At 55.2% G+C, this 18,804-nt stretch overlaps 9 protein-coding genes across 9 annotated transcripts; 6 read left to right on the top strand and 3 right to left on the bottom strand.

Annotated features, from left to right (window-relative positions):
• Positions 1 to 336: 336 nt before the first annotated feature.
• N7482_009333 (DNA repair protein SMC6) lies at positions 337 to 4,424 on the top strand (the record flags this gene model as incomplete). The annotated part of the gene is made up of 12 exons (XM_056691457.1): positions 337 to 432; positions 489 to 1,421; positions 1,474 to 1,701; positions 1,779 to 2,338; positions 2,400 to 2,493; positions 2,551 to 2,816; positions 2,881 to 3,537; positions 3,589 to 3,691; positions 3,755 to 3,913; positions 3,974 to 4,116; positions 4,173 to 4,221; positions 4,278 to 4,424. 12 exons carry the CDS (start codon positions 337 to 339, stop codon positions 4,422 to 4,424), a joined length of 3,435 nt encoding a protein of 1,144 aa, XP_056539163.1.
• A 770-nt stretch (positions 4,425 to 5,194) lies between these two features.
• Positions 5,195 to 6,863, top strand: dhh1 (DExD/H-box ATP-dependent RNA helicase DHH1; the record flags this gene model as incomplete). The annotated part of the gene is made up of 3 exons (XM_056691456.1): positions 5,195 to 5,238; positions 5,304 to 5,376; positions 5,445 to 6,863. 3 exons carry the CDS (start codon positions 5,195 to 5,197, stop codon positions 6,861 to 6,863), a joined length of 1,536 nt encoding a protein of 511 aa, XP_056539162.1.
• Positions 6,864 to 7,914: 1,051 nt separating this feature from the next.
• N7482_009331 (putative mitochondrial tricarboxylate transporter (Ctp)) lies at positions 7,915 to 9,333 on the top strand (the record flags this gene model as incomplete). Its single annotated transcript, XM_056691455.1, has 9 exons — positions 7,915 to 8,002; positions 8,044 to 8,109; positions 8,164 to 8,184; positions 8,236 to 8,367; positions 8,427 to 8,574; positions 8,640 to 8,897; positions 8,965 to 9,000; positions 9,058 to 9,207; positions 9,276 to 9,333. The coding sequence occupies 9 exons, from the start codon at positions 7,915 to 7,917 to the stop codon at positions 9,331 to 9,333; spliced, it is 957 nt and encodes a 318-aa protein (XP_056539161.1).
• Positions 9,334 to 9,469: 136 nt separating this feature from the next.
• On the bottom strand, positions 9,470 to 10,734 carry N7482_009330 (putative mitochondrial translation release factor (RF-1); the record flags this gene model as incomplete). Its single annotated transcript, XM_056691454.1, has 2 exons — positions 9,470 to 10,462; positions 10,516 to 10,734. 2 exons carry the CDS (start codon positions 10,732 to 10,734, stop codon positions 9,470 to 9,472), a joined length of 1,212 nt encoding a protein of 403 aa, XP_056539160.1.
• A 322-nt stretch (positions 10,735 to 11,056) lies between these two features.
• On the top strand, positions 11,057 to 12,703 carry N7482_009329 (DnaJ and TPR domain protein; the record flags this gene model as incomplete). The annotated part of the gene is made up of 2 exons (XM_056691453.1): positions 11,057 to 12,025; positions 12,119 to 12,703. The coding sequence occupies 2 exons, from the start codon at positions 11,057 to 11,059 to the stop codon at positions 12,701 to 12,703; spliced, it is 1,554 nt and encodes a 517-aa protein (XP_056539159.1).
• A 305-nt stretch (positions 12,704 to 13,008) lies between these two features.
• On the bottom strand, positions 13,009 to 13,846 carry N7482_009328 (protein-L-isoaspartate O-methyltransferase; the record flags this gene model as incomplete). Its single annotated transcript, XM_056691452.1, has 2 exons — positions 13,009 to 13,629; positions 13,682 to 13,846. The coding sequence occupies 2 exons, from the start codon at positions 13,844 to 13,846 to the stop codon at positions 13,009 to 13,011; spliced, it is 786 nt and encodes a 261-aa protein (XP_056539158.1).
• Positions 13,847 to 14,184: 338 nt separating this feature from the next.
• Positions 14,185 to 15,503, top strand: N7482_009327 (uncharacterized protein; the record flags this gene model as incomplete). Its single annotated transcript, XM_056691451.1, has 4 exons — positions 14,185 to 14,597; positions 14,651 to 14,697; positions 14,748 to 15,319; positions 15,372 to 15,503. 4 exons carry the CDS (start codon positions 14,185 to 14,187, stop codon positions 15,501 to 15,503), a joined length of 1,164 nt encoding a protein of 387 aa, XP_056539157.1.
• Positions 15,504 to 15,724: 221 nt separating this feature from the next.
• On the bottom strand, positions 15,725 to 17,758 carry N7482_009326 (uncharacterized protein; the record flags this gene model as incomplete). Its single annotated transcript, XM_056691450.1, has 11 exons — positions 15,725 to 15,769; positions 15,825 to 15,896; positions 15,993 to 16,060; positions 16,128 to 16,182; positions 16,247 to 16,306; positions 16,374 to 16,766; positions 16,836 to 17,153; positions 17,218 to 17,273; positions 17,348 to 17,419; positions 17,483 to 17,538; positions 17,595 to 17,758. 11 exons carry the CDS (start codon positions 17,756 to 17,758, stop codon positions 15,725 to 15,727), a joined length of 1,359 nt encoding a protein of 452 aa, XP_056539156.1.
• A 377-nt stretch (positions 17,759 to 18,135) lies between these two features.
• On the top strand, positions 18,136 to 18,709 carry N7482_009325 (NADH dehydrogenase [ubiquinone] 1 beta subcomplex subunit 9; the record flags this gene model as incomplete). Its single annotated transcript, XM_056691449.1, has 5 exons — positions 18,136 to 18,155; positions 18,244 to 18,376; positions 18,447 to 18,525; positions 18,585 to 18,626; positions 18,684 to 18,709. The coding sequence occupies 5 exons, from the start codon at positions 18,136 to 18,138 to the stop codon at positions 18,707 to 18,709; spliced, it is 300 nt and encodes a 99-aa protein (XP_056539155.1).
• Positions 18,710 to 18,804: the final 95 nt, after the last annotated feature.

The raw sequence follows: 18,804 nt of genomic DNA, 5'->3' as shown, positions 1-18,804 counted from the left end.
GAAGCGCTAGCTTTCGAATGATTTATGTCATTTGTCCTTTGTAAACACGAATTAAAATGCAATCTCTTTCCTTACAGAACCAGCATAGAGAAAAAAACTTAATGGTAGATCAATATCTTTATGTTCATTTACAGTCGATTGTCGCATGCCAACAAACTCAACCTCAGCGGGGAATTCTGCTTACTCATCCATCTCCCGCGTTGACGCGAAAGTGCCGCGCTGACGCGATCGGGATCGTCTTTGACCTCTCTGTTCAACTCGGCTGGTGAAGCCAGTGTGGTTTGGTTGCCATGTGTTAAACCCTTATCCCTTGCACATACAATCACCGTCTGTTTAATGCCGTCCTCCAAGCGCGTACAGGCGCCCTCGGACTTCGAGGACCAGAGCGACGGAGGCTCTGAGAGCGCTGCAGTAATCTCTTCGCCTCATTCGGTACGTCTTTCAGAAATAACTAAATTCTTTAGAGAAAACGCACTGAACAAATGCAGAGAAAACGAGCCCGTACTTCCGCTTCAACATCCTCCTCTGATGTGTCTGGCACAAACGATCGTGACACTGGGTCCCCCTCATCTCCCACCGATGACGCGCTTCTCGACGAGGATGAAGATGAAAACGAGCTAGAATTGCGCCAAACACAAATCATTCAGGAGAAATATGCCCATCTGGTCGATGAGGCCAACGTGCCTGCCGAACATGGTATCCTCGAACGTGTCGAATGCTACAACTTTATGTGCCATAATCACTTCTCCGTGGAGCTGGGGCCGTTGATCAATTTCATCGTCGGGAAGAACGGTAGCGGCAAAAGCGCGATCCTGACTGCAATCACACTTTGCCTGGGAGGAAAAGCGTCGGCAACGAACCGTGGACAAAGCTTGAAGAGCTTCATCAAAGAAGGCAAGGAAAACGCTTCCATCATCGTGCGGATCAAAAACCAAGGCGATGGCGCCTACCTACCAGACGACTATGGGAAATCCATCATCGTTGAGCGCCATTTCTCTAAGAGCGGATCCAGTGGTTTCAAAATCAAAGGAGACAATGGGCGCATCGTCTCGACCAAAAAAGCAGAGCTGGAATCCATCACCGACTACTTCTCTCTGCAAATCGACAACCCCATGAACGTTCTCTCGCAGGATATGGCTCGTCAGTTTCTCAGCACTTCAAGTGCAGCGGAGAAATACAAATTTTTCGTCAAGGGTGTCCAGCTAGAGCAACTAGACCAGGACTACCGCCTGATTGAGGAATCAGTCGATCAAATTGAAGAGAAACTTAGAACCAAAGCGCAGGACATCCGTATTCTGGAGAACCGCAAAGACTCAGCAAGGAAGAAGCTGGAAATTTCCGATCAACACGATTCTTTGAGAGAACGCATCCGAAATCTTCGGAGTCAAATGGCTTGGGCACAAGTAGAGGATCAAGAAAGAGTCGGTACTCCCATGTCATCCCTAGGTTTTGGCCTACGCTAACCGGATTCAGGCCAGAGATTCCTTCAGCAATGAACTAGCCAAGGCTGATGAGGCCATTGCGAGCGCCGAGGCCGCACTCAGCCAGTTCGATGATGCGCTCCGAGCTGTCCACACTGAGTCTGAAACTGCAGCAGAGCATGGCTACAGAGCAGACCTTGCGCTCGAGGAGGCACGAGGAGAGAAAGAGAAGATGAAAGAACTATTGGATGAAGAAATGAATAAGAGACACGAGCTTCAGGTATGCCGGCCTGCCCCATTCCCCTTTGGCAGCCACTCAAATTCAATCTTCTGGTTACCTTTACTAATCCTTCATAGGCCGAGCAACGTCAGATAAGGGAGTATCTCAGAGCCGCGGAAACAAGAATCTCTGAGACTCAGCAAAAGATTGAGAGCGAGAACCAGCGTCTCGCCGAGGTGAGCGATGGAGGCTACGCTCGAAAACAAGAGGAGTGTGAGCAGGCTACACATCGCGCTGCTGCTGCACGCAGTGAATACGAGGCACATGGTCAAGGCCTTAGTCCTTTGCAGGAGGCTATCAGAGCTGCCGAGCGGAAAGAGCAAGCAGCGAAGGAGCTAGTTAGGGATAAACAGACCGACATCGCCCAAGCGGAGAGCCGGTTACGAGAGCTCACGAAAGAGGATGGACAACGGAGGTCCGGCTTCCCCGATAAAATGCCAGCACTGCTCAGGGCGATCCAGCAGGAAAGGTCATTCGCTGCGCGACCGGTTGGCCCACTGGGCCACCACATCACCCTGCTCCAGCCAAAATGGGCCTTCATTCTCGAGAACGCACTTGGTACCAGCCTCACTAGCTTTGCAGTGAGAAGTTACGGCGACAAGAAAATCCTCAGTGACATTATGAGAAGAGTGGGCTGGTAAGTATCTGAGCTGTTTCCTTTTATGATAGCCACAAAACATATCTAACAGGATTTATAGCAACTGTCCAATTTTGGTTGGAGACCGCGATAATATTGATACTTCGAATCACGAACCTGACAGTCAATATGACACGGTCTTGAGAATCCTCCAGGTAGGACGTGTTTTCAACATTAATCTGGTACCATTTTCTAACTTCCCATCTCTTTAGATCGACAATGCCCTAGCTCGGGGCCATCTCATTATCAATCATGGCATAGAACAGATGCTGTTGATTGAGAATCTAGAAGAGGCATCCTCTCTGCTCTTCGACGGTCAAAGGGTCAGGAATGTGAAACGATGCTACTGTATCGATTCGAGAGATCGCCGGCGAGGAATGCATTTGTCGTATAACAGAGAGGGTGGCCCCAGCCAGGCCCCAGTGCCGATGTATACTGGCCATCCTCGCATGAAATCAGACGTCGCCTCCCAAATCAGGTATGATCCACACTAGTCTATACAAAAAGCCCCGGGTGCTAATTTTCCTCGTCCCCGTCTCCAGTGCTCAGCGAGAAGTCGTGCAAGATCTCCAGCGTCAGCTGAATGACCTAAAGCAAGAGTGCCAAACTGCCGCCTCTCATGTCAAATCACGCAAGCAAGCAATTGCTGAGCATCAACGAAAGGGCCAAGAATTGAAAATCGAGATGCAGCAATTGGAAGATCATGCCGAAGCGCTCAGAGATGCTCTTGAAAGAGAAAATGCCGAGGATGGACAAATTGATGCCTTGCAGGCTGCTCTGAAGGATGCTGAGGACGACTTGCAACTCAATCAGGGGTCTTTCCAGGATAGTGAGGCAGCAATGGCCGCTATTATGGAGAGTCTGAAGACCATGCGCCGCGAGATCTCTGCGAAAGATCGAGACTTGGAGACCTTGTTGCAAAACTCCCGTGTCGCCAAGGAGGAACAGAATCGTGTCGACAATGAACGCCGCAAGATCCTGAGCAACAAAAACTTAGCTGTTGCACACATTGACCAAGACAAGAGAAACAGGGAGAAGATGCACGAGAAGCGGGAACAAGTGGCAGCACGAGTGCTTGACTATACCGAGAAGGCCAGTTTAGTTTCGGCGCGAGTTCCCGTGGATGAAGGCGAGACTCCTGACAGTCTCGATCAAAAGCTGGAGAGATTGAATCGAGATTTGGGTCGATACAATGAACAGTACGTTTATGCGCGGCAAGTTGTTTTAGATGCTAACTTGTCATCATTTAGGCTGGGAGCTACAAGAGACGAAATTGCTGCCGAGGCTTCTCGAACGGAGGCCGCGTATCAACGGGCGATGAACCAGGTCAATGAGCAGACAACGCTTGTCCAGGTATGTTCCACTTTCATGCTTTCATTCTCCGGGTCCTTGGATTAGTTCTAACGTAATGTCCAGATATTCAAGGATACTCTGGATAATCGTAAAAAGAGGTGGGAGATCTTCAGATCACATATCTCGTCTCGCGCAAAGGCCCAGTTCACCTACTTGTTGAGTGAGCGCAGCTTCCGAGGTCGGCTCCTCGCCAACCACCAGGATAAGCTGTTAGACCTGCAGGTAAGTTCAATCTCCCCTGAAATCGGTGGCCCATCAACTCACGTACGGTCTCCTACTTAGGTTGAGCCCGATATCACGAAAGATGATAGCACCGGACGTGGCGCCAAAACACTCTCCGGTGGCGAGAAATCATTCTCACAAGTCTGCCTGCTGCTAGCCCTCTGGGAAGCCATGGGGTCTCCTATTCGCTGCCTCGATGAATTGTGCGTAGCGTACCCATCTGATCCCTACTCTTTCTCCTTACTGACCATCTCTTTAGCGATGTATTTATGGACCATATCAATCGAAAGATGGCCATCGACATGCTTGTAAGTCTTGTGGTTCTCGAATCTCGACAACATCTGATGACTAACTGACCTTCTAGATGATCGCCGCTCGACGGTCTATTGGACGCCAATTCATTCTCATTACACCTGGAACCAAGACCGATATCACCATCGCCCCCGACGTGCGGGTCAAGGAATTGGCAGAGCCGGAGCGTGGTCAAACAACCTTGGCGTTCCAAAGGTAACGATCGCAGTAAGAAAGGATGGAGGGTGTAATTTGACGGTGTCCATAAGGGAGGGGGCTTTTACACGTCTCCCTGGTTTATTCGTGATTTCTAGACAGCTCGATACCCCTTTTCCTTTCATGATGCTGGTGGATTTTCACACTCGCCGGTAGAAATGAGTGGAAACCCCTCTTAAGTCAACACTACAGAAAGTCTGGTCCGGTCTCCAGTGCGATGTAGATTAGTGTCATGTGATCCCCGCGGGACCAACCGTGATGACCGCCCGCCCACGCAAGTCTTTGACTTCCCGCGAATCCCTTTACTCTGCTGTACCTCTCGATTACCACCTGATCTCCCCAACTCAATCTTACTTACCTCCTCACCTTCTGCCCACCAGAATCTCCTTGGGTCTTGTCTTCCTCCAAAATCCATTGGGCATCCGCTTTGACCGCTCTTCCACTGGAACTATCTGAATCTGAACAACCGCGGGACTGACCTCAACGCCCACATCCTTTTTCACACCTCTGATTTGTGCACACGGGTGACTTCACACGACCTCCTCATCCTCATTCTCTTTGGGTCCAATCTCCTCGGATCAACTCTCATAATCCCACCCTCGTGCCTCTCCGTGAAGCGACGATATCACTCTCCCGTCAACTCACAGAGCTAACCTTGTCGAGCCCCGCATCTTCCTCCTAACTTCTTAACTATTGGCCCGAAATCTTAACATCTTTCGCGGACTCTCCTCCTCAACAACTGTTGCTTCGTTTCTTTGATCATCCACAACCACCATGGCTGACGCCCTCGCCTCACAACTCAGCAACACCACCCTAGGGTAAGTTCTCCGACACTTGTTGCATAGCATCGATCCACATCCTGACCACTTTTACGCCTTGCCAGGGAAGGAAACCCAGAAGCCAGACTCCAGGACACACTCAAGCTTCCTCCTAAAGATTCCCGGCCGCAAACTGAGGTTCGTTGGTCACTGCCTCTTTCGTAGAGGCCAGCAAAATAAAAGAAATTTTCTGATTGGATCCGCAGGATGTCACGGCTACTAAAGGCCTCGAGTTCGAAGATTTTTATATCAAGCGGGAACTAATGATGGGCATTTTTGAGGCCGGTTTCGAGAAGCCTTCTCCTATCCAGGAAGAGACGATACCCGTTGCGCTCACGGGCAGAGACATCCTAGCCCGCGCCAAGAACGGCACTGGCAAGACCGCTGCCTTCGTCATTCCTACCCTCGAGCGAATTAACCCGAAAAGCACCAAGACCCAGGCTCTGATCCTGGTCCCCACAAGAGAGCTGGCTCTTCAGACTTCGCAGGTTTGCAAGACCCTTGGGAAACATTTGGGCATCAACGTCATGGTCACCACCGGTGGAACCGGTCTCATGGACGACATCATCCGTTTGAATGATGCGGTCCACATCCTGGTCGGTACTCCTGGTCGAGTGCTGGACCTCGCCAGCAAGGGCGTAGCCGATTTGTCCGAATGCCCAACTTTCGTGATGGACGAGGCGGACAAACTCCTCTCCCCTGAGTTCACACCCGTCATTGAGCAGCTGATGTCTTTCCATCCGAAGGACCGTCAAGTCATGCTTTTCAGTGCTACCTTCCCTCTCATTGTCAAATCCTTCAAGGATAAGCACATGCGAAACCCATATGAGATTAACCTCATGGATGAGCTCACCTTGCGCGGTATCACGCAGTACTACGCATTCGTGGAGGAGAAGCAGAAGGTTCACTGTCTTAACACCCTGTTTTCCAAGCTTCAGATCAACCAGTCAATCATCTTCTGTAACTCGACTAACCGTGTCGAGCTGCTGGCCAAGAAGATCACGGAGCTGGGCTACTCCTGCTTTTATTCCCATGCACGGATGCTCCAGCAGCACCGTAATCGCGTGTTCCATGACTTCCGCAACGGTGTCTGCCGTAATTTGGTCTGCTCGGACTTGCTGACCCGTGGTATTGATATCCAAGCGGTCAACGTTGTGATCAACTTTGATTTCCCCAAGAATGCCGAGACCTATCTTCACCGCATTGGTCGTTCTGGACGCTTCGGTCACCTGGGTCTGGCCATCAATTTGATCAACTGGGAAGATCGGTTCAATCTGTACAAGATCGAACAGGAGCTGGGCACCGAGATCCAACCCATCCCTCAAAACATCGACAAGAAGCTCTACGTCTACGACTCGCCCGAGAACATCCCCCGTCCGATCTCCAACCCTGCTCAGCCGATGCTCTCGGCTGCCCAGCTTGCCAGCAATGGAGACCGTCAGCCTCGTCGCCAACACCACCACCAGAACGGCGGACAATACTACAACACCCCCAACAGGGGCCGTGGCGGCTCCTATCGGGGAGGTCGTGGTCAAGGTCCACGCCGTGGCGCGCACCATGATCCCAACAAGCCAGCTCTGGCCCCCAGTCAGATTGGTCCCAAGCCGCCTGCCCCTGTCTCCTAGAACATCATCTCGCTGACGCGTTCTTCGGCTGCCCTACTTCCTCCGCCGGATTATCCCATGCAACGGCTGCTTTGATGCTCTTTTACATGTGCTATCCAGTTCTTCTCGTTTGCTTTTCTTGACCCTTCCCTCCCCCTCTCTGTCTTCTCTTGACCTTCTGTTTTCATCCTGTTTTACGTCTTCTCTCAGGCGGACTTCGGCAACTTCACTCCCCTACGAAGGTGCAGTCTACCATTGGTTTTTGCGCGCTTTTCGTCACGATGATACGGTTCTGGTGCGATTTGTGTATCATAATTCCCCCGTTCTGTTCTTCATGCTTCCAACTGATGTCATCGCCCTGGGTCGCGTTGGGGTTTCTTTTGGTTTCAGCATGGTGCATTTTCCGGTGCCGCGAGTGCTCTGCGATCCTGTTTTCATCCCACGCAAGGTGTACATATGCGCGTCCACCGCGGCTGTGCTTCAACAGGTTGCAGGGCGGGTGGCGTTCTCCGGGATCTTCGGTTGATCTTGGCGTTCTGACGGAGTCGGCGGGAGCTCATGTTGGTGCGACTTTGGTATTGATTTCTTTTGCTCTTCGCTGCTCGCGAGACCCACGACCCTTCCTCCCCGATGCGGTGGCACCGCAGCAGCAGCGGTCCGGTTTCTGATCTCTACTGTCTTCTCTCTCCTCTTGGGGTCAGCCTTGAAGCTGGGGTCGGTTGTACCCGCATCTCCCCTTTTTCCTCTGCCAATCACATTGGCCTCGACGCACTATCTCGACATTTTATCCCCCCATATGGCATATCTCACCACCCGGCCCAATGCCCTCGATGTCGAAAACCCCCTCAAAAAAACACCACGAAACTGAAAAATGACAAAAAAAAATCGGAGGAGCGCTAGATGTTCGGGCCTAGAACAGCATCTTGTGAATTGACAAAGAATCCCTCTGAGTACCATCTATCCGCCGTAGATTATAAAGTCACATATAATCAAGTATGTCTGGAATACCGAAGAAAAGACCGACCTCGGAGTAAACCGAGCTGCGCGGAGTGGGGCTGCGGGCGCCCGTAAAATGCGATCTACAACACCCGAGGGCCAGCACTTTCAACCGACCATCGTCGCTCCCAATGACTACGGCGAGCAAGGACCCAAAGGCGAAGGTGAGGTGCCCGGTGCTTGTGATCGCGGACTCGCTAATCAGTCAATGGACAGCCCAGCGCGCTGCGCTCCATCATCGCGGGCTCCACCGCTGGAGCCGTGGAGATCGGTAAGAATCCCACGTGTGAGACTTTAGAATGCAAGCGCTAACGGGCTCTCCTAGCAATCACCTATCCCGCTGAGTGTACGACGCAGTACTCCCCTCCTTTGCCCTCGCTACGCTAACGGGCCCTAGTCGCGAAAACCCGGACACAACTCAATCGCCGACTGGCGGAGGGCCAGAAACTGCCGTGGCCGCCGTTCGGCAAGCAGTGGTACGCTGGCTGTACCACTTTGATTATTGGAAACTCGCTGAAGGCCGGAATCCGTGCGCTGGTCCCCTTCCTTGATTGCTGCCGGATCGCGACTAATTCGGGGGCTCTATAGGCTTCGTCGCTTTCGACGCCATCAAGGCATCCCTCCAAGATGAGAACGGCAAGATTTCGGGGCCGAGGACGGTCATCGCTGGATTTGGTGCGGGTTTCACCGAGTCGCTTCTGGCGGTGACTCCCTTTGAGAGTATCAAGACTCAACTGTCGGCCATCCTTCGGTCCCTTTCCGCCACTGGTGACAACATGGCTGATACGACTGTTCGAGCAGGATTGACGACCGCAAGGCAGCCCAGCCTCGGATGAATGGATTCCTGCACGGTACCAAGATCATCTGGCAGGAACGTGGAGTTCGGGGCTTCTTCCAAGGCTTTGTGCCCACTACTGCTCGGCAAGCAGCCAATTCGGCCACCAGATTCACCAGCTACACCACGATCAAGCAGTTCGCGGAAGGCTATGTGGCCCCCGGCGAGAAGCTCGGAACCCTCAGCACCTTTGCCATTGGAGGCCTGGCCGGTATTATCACGGTGTATGTGCGAGCCGGCTTTGCATGACGATTTGATTTGCCAAGGTCCACCAGCTGAAGATTCTTCTAGTTATGTAACCCAGCCCCTTGACACGGTGAAGACCAGGTCAGTTTCCCCCGGGCCCCAACCGTACCAGGAGGTTCTTATTCATGCGTGATATAGAATGCAATCGCTGGAAGCCAGCAAACACTATAAGAACAGCTTTGTCTGCGCCGCCCGGATCTTCAAGGATGAAGGATTCCTCACTTTCTGGTCCGGAGCCGTGCCCCGACTGGCCCGACTGATCCTGAGCGGTGGCATTGTGTTTACCATGTAGGTCCCTGCAGTGCCTGCTGCTTTCTGCTTTCTCTCTGTGGGGGGTTACTAACAGTCGCTGGCAGGTATGAAAAATCAATGGAGCTGATGGATATCGCGGATCCCGAGCGGAAGTACCTTTGAGATAGATGGGCGCGAGACGGGTGTTCGATTTCAAATAGAGTCTCAAGATCCGCGAGAATGCGTTGTAAAATTACATGGTATCATCTTTTTTTTTTTAGTGTACAAGGAAATCACTCTTCAGGGGGCTGGTCTTCTTTCACTTCTCGGCCCTCTCCTCCACCACCATGGCTTCGACCTCGCGGTCAGCCATCCAGGTGCGCACGCTTTCCATGACCGTCTCCAAGCCATCGCCCCCGTCGAGGACGCCGTCCAGATTGTGGATCGTGATGCCGCTCCGATGGTCAGTGCATCGGCTCTGGCCATAGTTGTATGTTCGAATCTTGTCCCCACGGCCCATCCGAGCCACTCCCCCCATGGCGCCCCGGCGTAATTGGACCAACTCCTGCTCGCGGGCTTCCTGGCGGGCCTCGGCGATCTTGGCTCGTAGGATCTGCCAGGCCTTTCGCCGATTTGCCTGCTGGGACCGTTCATCTTGCATGGAGACCACCGTGCCGGTGGGCATATGGGTCAATCGAATGGCAGACTCGGTCTTGTTGACGTGTTGTCCGCCGGCACCGCCGGCCCGCATCTTTTCCACGCGCACTTCTTGCGGATCAATGTAGTAGTCGCTCGTCGGGTCCTCAAAGTTCAGGGCACTGTCCAGGCCGCTGCCGCTCTCCGGGAAACTCGGCAGGACCATCACGCTGACCGCACTGGTGTGTGTTCGGCCCTTGGTTTCCGTTGCCGGGACGCGCTGGACGCGGTGGACCCCTGACTCGGTCCGCATGATATCGTATGCCCCGTCCGCCTCGATCTCAATGACGGCTTCAGTCAGGCGGTCCTCTGCGGCTCCGTCTTCGACGTCCTGCTTCAAGATCGTCGGTCGAAGACCCCGCCGGGAGCAGAACGACGTGTACATCCGCAGCATCTCAAATGCAAACAGGCCGGCCTCATCTCCCCCGGCGCCAGGGCGAATCTCCACCAAGCACGGCAGATCCGCAAAGGGGTGCCGGGGGATCAGTGACTTTTTGAGTCGGTCCGATATCGTGGGCAGAGCCTCTCGGCTGGACTCCAGATCCTCGATCGCGAGTGAACGCAGCTCCTCATCCGTCTCGGGTTGCTCTAAGAGGGATTTCAATTCGGCAATCGACTTGGGGTTGCGTGTTAGTGACGCAGACGGCGCGGACGAGGCGGGCAACACACCTCATTGGCACTTTCCCATTCTTTCAGGACGGTTGTAACGGGGGCAATCTCCCCGGCTCGCTTGGCGACTTTGGCATCAAAGGCCTCTGCCAATCGATCTGATAGTTTGGCATGTTCGGCGGCGAGCAATCGAGCTCTGGTCAAGAGGACGGGCGACAGGCCGGAGTCGGGAGCGGCTGCCGGGGCATTAGCGGGCGTTGACGGGGCACCACGGGGCATGGGGGAGAGAAGCACCTACCGGTGTGCGCAGCACGTCGCACCAATGAGTTGAGGCCCCTAGCAGGCTGCCAGAACACTCGACCGCATAGTAGCATCCTTCGGAGGGGCGAAGACAGTGCAGTGGGACGGCGAATGGACGGGGTGGCATTTGCGGGCGACGCCGTAATTTATCGTACGGTACGCGTAAAGGCCAGCCAGCCTCTCGAGACTCGCCTTACATGCCAACGCTGACTTGTCCTCGTCCTCTCAACCTCCTTCCCTTCCAAGGAACCCATTAAGATTAACGAGGGTGGCCATGTCCACACGGCTCCACTGACCCAAAATGCGCATCTCACTTGAAACCGTGACGGCCGTCCTGGCCTGTCTCTCCACTGGCTATGCGCTCCAGATCCCCCCCGATACGCCGCTGTCGGAATTGATCTCGTCGGCCAAAGCGCATCTCGCAAAGGGCTCCCCGCGCGATGCTCTCGTATACTTCGATGCGGCCGTCTCGCGCGATCCGACCAATTATATCACCATCTACCAGCGTGGCGCTGCCTACCTGTCCATTGGCAAGAACGCGCAAGCGTCGGAGGACTTCAATCGAGTGTTGGAACTCAAGCCCGGTTTCGAGGGCGCGCTCCTCCAGCGCTCTCGTCTCAAGGCTCGGTCTGCACACTGGACCGAAGCTCTACAAGATCTCGAGCGTGCGGGCAAGAAGAGCTCGGTCGAATACCAGGAGCTCGAGGCCGCGCGAGATGCGGCCGCCCTCGCTGTAGCCGCGGAGAAGAAGGGAGACTGGGAGGCCTGCATAACGCAGGCTGGGGTGGCCATTATGAAGGCGAACACGGATCTGCCCCTGCGGCAGGCTCGAGCACACTGCCGATTCGAGAGAGGGGAGGTGGAAGAGGGCGTGAGCGACCTCGCGCATGTTCTGCAGATCTCCCCGAACTTGGTGGAGCCGCATCTGCAGATGTCCTCGATGCTGTTCTATGCACTGGGGGATAGTGACCGCGGCCTGGCGCAGATCCGCAAATGTTTGCATACCGATCCGGACTCGACGCCCTGCAATCGTCTCTACCGGCGAGAGCGGCAACTGGCGAAGACCCTGGGGAAACTGCACAGCGCCCTGGAGGCGCGCAAGTTCAGCAACGCGGCGAAACTCATGGTCGGTGACGGGGACGACACTGGTTTGATCGCAGATGTGAAGGCCGACGTCGCGGAGGCGAGGGGAGCGGGCCATATCCACCCCGCGGCATCCAACAATCTTTATATCTTCCTCGTTGAGAAGACATGTGAGGCGTATCGAGAGGTGTGTGCCCCATTGGGCTTGGATTGCCCCCGTCTCTCCTTCTTGTTCACTTCCCTGTGCGATGTAGGGTTGCCGGCTAACTGGAATTCATAGATGCGTATGGTCAAGAAGGCTGGTCCTTATTGTGCCGAGTCCCTCCAATTAGTCCCCTCTTCTCTTCACGGTCTGCTCTACCAAGCCCAGGCCGAGTTGGACGAGGATCGTTTCGAGGAGGCGGTGCGCACGTTGAACACCGCCAGGGAGCATCATCCGCAGTCGCAGGACGTCCAGTCTCTCCTTCAAAAGGCACAGGCGCTTCTGAAGCGCTCAAAGCAAAAGGATTATTACAAGGTTATTGGGGTCAGTCGGGATGCCGATGAGCGGACCATCAAGCGTGCATACCGTCAATTAATGAAGCAGCACCACCCGGACAAGGCTCACGCCCAGGGCGTATCGAAGGAGGAGGCGGAGAAGAAGATGGCGACCATCAACGAGGCCTACGAGGTCCTATCCGACCCCGAGCTACGTACCCGGTACGACAATGGGGATGACCCCAACGACCCCCAGGCGCAGCAGCGAGGCAGTCCGTTCCAAGGAAGTCCCTTTGGCCACGGCGGGGGCCAGCAGTTCTTCTTCCAGCAGGGTGGCCAGCAGTTCAAGTTCGGTGGCCAGGGGTTCGGGGGCTTCCCTTTCCCCTGACCTGCTTTCTTTCGAGTCCTTTTGCCATTGTAGAACATATAGCGGTGTTTCTAGGAGTATCTACGCCGAGTTTTCCGCCGCCTGTGGAGGGAAGTCCGGGCTGGGGGCATCATCGTGTTTCTCTTCCTTTTCTTTCCTTTTTTTTTCCGCGTCTGCTTTGGTTATTCATTGGCAGCAAATGGACAAAATCAACTGCGGCATCTTCTGGTTCTTTTTGACTATCCAAGTGTCCTGGTTTCTCCCGTAGTACCTCGCGGTTCCGGCCTAGTGCCACCTCTGTGGAATATCGAGCTCTTGTCATGTTGTCATGGTGGAGCGTCCGTCAGAGGCACGTAGCTGACCTGGAAAACCTTCTCTTTGTGGACCGATCCATCTGCCTTTTTATCCACCACCCATATATACTGGCCGCTGCTGAGGCCCATGCTGCGCAGCATGCTCCCATCGTCCTCGGATTCGACCGGAATGAACATTCTCCCTGGAGCCCGTAGCTGCTCGATCAGAACCGGGTGGAGTTTCTCAGCCGCCGCGCCAACATGAATTGCATCATACGGGCCCCCTTCTTTCCAGCCCAGACGTCCGTCTGCAGTAATAAACTTCACCCGTCCAGCAGCCTGGAGCTGGCGGCCCTGTTCAGACTTGTCCATATTGGATCGGGCGAGGTCCACTAGTTCGGGGATGTGGTCGATCCCGATGACCTGGCCTGGCGCGGCGGTGCCTGGCGGTCCCGTCACCAGGTTTGCCAGGACGTGAGTGAGGTAGCCTGAGCCAGATCCGATGTCCAGCACCCGGGAGCCCGGCTGGAGATAGTCAATCAGATACTCGCATGCGTGGCCATGCATGTGCGGTGCGGAGATGGTGGCCCCATGCCCGATGGGCTGCGGCGAGTCCGAGTACGGCCGCGACGGCGCGTAATGGGCACGATCAACCTTGGCCGGACGTCAGATGGATCCTTGCAGGTGAGGGATACTAGCTGCTCACGCCGATCATGGCATCCTTGACACGCGGGTGCTTGATCAAACCCGCCTGGACCAGATTCTCGATCAACTCGGTGTTGGTCGACCCGGAGCAATACCACGCCATGCTGAAGGTCCTGGTCGGTCGCCACGTTAGTGCTTTCTGGTATTTGCTCAGCCGATGGAGCATGTAGATTTGGAGAGTGTCTCCTGGGAAAGAGGTGTACGGCTGCGTCGGGGCGGCAGGTGAGGGGAGGGTGAACCTTGGGGCAGGCAAGACGGCCAGTGGGTGAGAGGCGGATAGTTGACTTTGGTGACGCCATGCTCTCCTCATCCTCCTCCACGTGATAGGGTCCGATGCTGTCGTGTGTCTGTCGCGTTTCGGCTCCTGGACGTGTTGATTTGGGGTCCTGGGGGGGCTACGGTGGAGTGGAATGGGCGGGTTTATGGGATGTGCGGAGAGGTGGTAGTATGCACTGCACCGGAATACTGTAGATGTATATATCTCCACCATGTCTAATCCATAAGATGCAAAACACCACAGAAGTGCCAGATACGTTACCACCCACCATCCACCACCCATCGGACCATACAAAGACATCACATACAGAAGACACAACTCCCCACCCCTCAAACCCATCTTCGGTCGCCGTCGAGGCGAGTAGCACAGCGAAGAGGAACGTAGCCAGCCCACCAGCCGGCGGGGACGTGGACCCCCTCCAAGATCCACCGGCACGTCTGCAGCAAGATCTGCAATTTCTCCGCCCACAACCCCGCCAGCACCAGCTGGTTCCTGCTCCCGCTCGCGTCGCGAGCTACACCGTTCCATGCCGCCAGCTTGGGTGTGGCCCAGCTGAACCGAAACGCCAACGCAAAATGGCGACGAAAGCCAACCCCGACCTCCGCGCGGACGTGGATTTCATGATCCTGGACTACCTAGCGTGCCTCGCGATCGAGAGGACCCTTGTCGCGGCCGAAGCACCCAACCCCCCAGCCCGGCACTGGAAGAGGAGGTGAACTGGATGGTGGAACCCGTGAGAGGTGAGTGCGACAAGCCTGGATCACCGTGCTGCCCGTTCTGACGATCGCAGCCTTCCGAGCAACACTGGCCACGGCCCTGCCTGACACGCCACTGCCGCTGGATCTGGATATCAAACTCCGAGTTCTCTCGGTAGCTCATCAACTCTGGCAATACGTGCCCACCACGCAGACAACCCGCGTCGACGGTCCCCTGGGACTGTCCAGCCTAGGCATTGAATTCCTGGACCTCTGCTTGGCTGCAGTGTCCAAGGTCTCCGAGACGCGATGGTTCGATACCGGCGCCCGGTTCATGATGCAGGCCGTCATGGAAGAGCAACGCGAAGGGAACACGCACCCAGAAGCGCTCTCCAGGTTCTACGCGTGGAGCCCGCCCGGCCCAGATCGTGATTCAAAGTGGTCCAATGTCCGCGAAAGATATGCCGGAGAACTGCTTAATCTAGCGGATGTCCGCCCGGCGTGTGATGCCCTCTACCAGAGGTATCCGTTTGCCGAGTTCAAGGCCATGGTGGTGACATTTCTCTTCGAGCTCATGACGACACTGGACCCGCCTATTCTCGTCCAGCTGGAACGAGGCAAGCTCGGCAACCTGAGCCAAGCTGAAACCCAACGCTTGAAGGAGCGGGTTGGCATGCGCTGAATGAGCCACTCGCACTAACCGGCAATACATACAACAGGACGGCCCACTTGAGAAAGATGCGGTAGATGTCAGCACACAACCCCCGCCTGATTCTTCCGCCCGCGTCGTGTCAAGTGGCCAGGCTATGGTGATGCAGCCAAGAGGAAAGGAAACACCGACCGGATCGTGAGATCGGCAGTCCCAGAGCCCTCTGCATGAATGGGCATATTCCATGGGACTTGGCTACCTACGTTACGGGAACTGGACGGGAGCTACTGCACCCCGTGACTGGCTGGGTCAATGAAGTAGCGGTTATATTTTGTAAAAGCGAATAATCTACAGCGGGTGCCAATGGCGGCTCTACGCACGACAAACACACATCAACCAGCAGGGTGCCGAGGGTGGCATTGTTTACCCGAGGAGCATGCGGCGGGGGTCCTCGATGTACTCCTTGACCTGTAATGGGGTTAAAAGCTGGGTTGAGATCGGATCCAAGTTTCCAGCAACGTACCTTGACGAGGAAAGTGACGGCCTCACGGCCATCCAGGAGACGGTGATCGTAGGTGAGCGCGAGGTACATCATCTGGTTTGCAAGAGTTAGCGTGTTGTTGTTGTCGTTGTCGGTATCGCTGTCATCATCATCGCAGGGAGAAGAGCAGCGAGAGCGGGTTCATCTTACCGGGCGGATCTCAACCTTGCCATTCACGGCGACGGGCTTGTCCTTGATGGCGTGGAGACCCAGAACGGCTGAGGAAAAAGCGAGAGTCAGAGTCAAGTTGCGCGAGGCAGAAAGGAAGGATGGGGGAATGCTCACCAGTCTGGGGCAAGTTGATGATGGGAGTGCCCATCAGGGAGCCGAAGACACCACCCTGTCGATCATGTCAGTAAAGATAGATAGATCCATGAGGGGGAAGAGGAGGGAATTGAACTTACGTTGCTGATGGTGAAGGTACCACCAGCCATATCCTCAATGGTCAGCTTGTTGTCACGAGCCTGCCGGTTGTTGTTAGCATGCACTTCTTCTGTCTGGTAGGGTGGATTCAAGCCAAGCGCTGCTGACCTTCTTGCCCAGCTCGGCGATCGACTGCTCAATGCCAACCAGGTCCATGGTCTCGGTGTTGCGGACAACGGGGGTGACCAGACCCTTCTCGGTGGCAACGGCAACACTGATATCGACGTAATCACGGTAGACAATGGTGTCACCGCCATTGGGGCCCTCAATAGAGGCGTTGACCGCGGGGACATCCTTCATGGCCAGCACGCAAGCGCGCGAGAAGGCGCTCATGAAGCCCAGCTTCACACCGGTCTTCTTGAGCACATCGTCCTTGTAGAGCTTGCGGAACTCCATCAGCGAGGACATGTCGACCTCGTTGAAGGTAGTCAGGGAAGCAGCGGTGTTCTGCGACTGCTTCAGACGCTCGGCAATGCGCAGGCGCATGCGGTTCATCTTGACCTATTCGTGGAAAACGGCACATCAGCCGCGTACGGTAAGTAGGGGGGAAACGATATGATCGGAACATACCCGGCGCTCCTCACGACCGCCAACAGCAGGCTTGGCCTCAGTGGCAGCAGGCTTGGGGGACTCGGCCTTAGCAGGGGCCTCCTTAGGCGCAGCAGGCTTGGGAGTTTCCTTGGGCTTCTCAGCCTCGGGGGCGGTCTCCTTGGGCTTCTCAGCAGCAGGTTCCTTGGGCTGCTCGGGAGCGGCCTCGTTCTTGCCCTCGGGGGCGGCATCGCCCAGCTCCAGCTTGACAAGATCCTGGCCAACGGTGACAGTGTCCTCCTCGTTCACAAGCAGCTCCTTGATAGTACCGGACTCCGGAGCGTTCACGGAAACATCAATCTGGCGCGCAAAGTTGCTGTTAGAGTTTGTAGATCGAGAGGGATTGATTCAAGCACAACTCTACCTTGTCGGTCTCAATAGTAGCGATCTCCTCATCGCGCTCAACGAAGTCTCCAACCTCTGCAAGAACGTCAACACCTCTAGAACAGATTATGGCTAAAAATTTTCCCCCTTTTACAGGGCAGGGTGCATACGTTTCGAAAACTGCTTCAGGGTACCCTCTGTGATTGACTCGGCCATCTGGGGGACCTTCACAATGGATTCAGCTGAACCGGAAGGTATTAGTCTCATTGCATATCCTGGAGATGGACTGGGGCTATCGCAGTTACCGTATGTGCGAATCTGGGAGCCCACGAACGGAGCGAGGTTGCGCGACACATTGATGCTGTGGTACCGTTTGTCAGTAAATGACATATGGCTTCGAGTGGTGCATATTCTTACCCCGAGGACACCTGCAGCAGACCGGAGGCCCTTGGGGAGGCATTGGAGCGCATAAGGGTGGACAGGCTCCGGGTACCGCGAAGCCGGCTAGGAGCCCGAGTGGCCCGGGTAAGAGTGGCCAGGCGCTGGCCGGAGAGGCGTGCGAGAGGAAGTCGAGCAGCCATGATGTGTAGAGACAAATTCGACCCAAGAAAAGGGAGTCACAATTATTGCCCGAAGGATGTTGGAGAGGAAGAAGAAAACAAGAAGGGGGTAATAAAAAGGCCTCACGCCCTGTGGCTGTTACGTAGCCGAAGCCAAAAGCTCCCGAAGCCGAGATACGGAAGCTGCCCGGCAGCGGAGTAATGTTCTTACGCCCGTACGGCCGTCCGCAGCCGCCCCAGTGGCACTTTATAACGAATGGGGAAGCCGAGAATAGTCAACCGCAGCCCTCCCCATCTCGGATTGTCGGATTGACGCGGTCCAGGAGACTCTGCACTTTCAGCTTAATACGACCTTGCTTCCCAGTTGTCTTGCTCCAATTGGGCTCCTCACCTCCATCATGTCCCCCTCCCCTGCGACGTAAGTGCTTAGCGACGCTGCTGGCGCAACCCCCCATCACTATCAAAGTTCACCACCACCGCAACATCATTCTGACTATTCGTTGCAGGTCGCTCTACCGGCGGTCTCTGAAGCTGTCCCTGGACTGGGCGGTCCAGCGATCGATCTGGCGCGGACAGGCTGTCTACATTCGCTCCCTCTTTGATGCCAACAAGGACGTCCGCGACCCTCGTCAGCAACAGGTACGCGGCCCAATCGATCCACATTCCACTCCTGGCCACCAAAACACAGACTAACCCGCGACGCAACCAGGTTCTGCTGCGCGAGACTGAGAAACTGCTGGATGAGTGGAAGCACCCCGACCCCTACCGGGCCCCGACCGCCCCTGGTGGTACGTTTCGTCCTCTGATATTAGATCGCTTGCCGCGCATACAACTCACCTTGGTACAGGAAACAAATGGGAGCGAAACATTCCCGCTCCGATTCTACCTTGTACGTGAAACTGGCCATATTACTCCGTTCCCGCTTCCTTATACTGATCATGCACAGACGCGGCGCCCCCCGCCGCCCACTAAGGAGAGGAGGCACTGCGCATGGGTATCATTACATCTGGGGGTTTGCAGATGAATTTCACACCATTTGGGATTAAAACCGAGGGCACATGTAGATA

This window comes from Penicillium canariense (genome assembly GCF_028826845.1).
Source record: "Penicillium canariense strain IBT 26290 chromosome Unknown utg000007l_segment0_segment0, whole genome shotgun sequence".
Taxonomy (NCBI): domain Eukaryota; kingdom Fungi; phylum Ascomycota; class Eurotiomycetes; order Eurotiales; family Aspergillaceae; genus Penicillium; species Penicillium canariense.
Note: the sequence above shows the minus strand (reverse complement) of the source record. Positions and strands in the feature narration are given on the sequence as shown.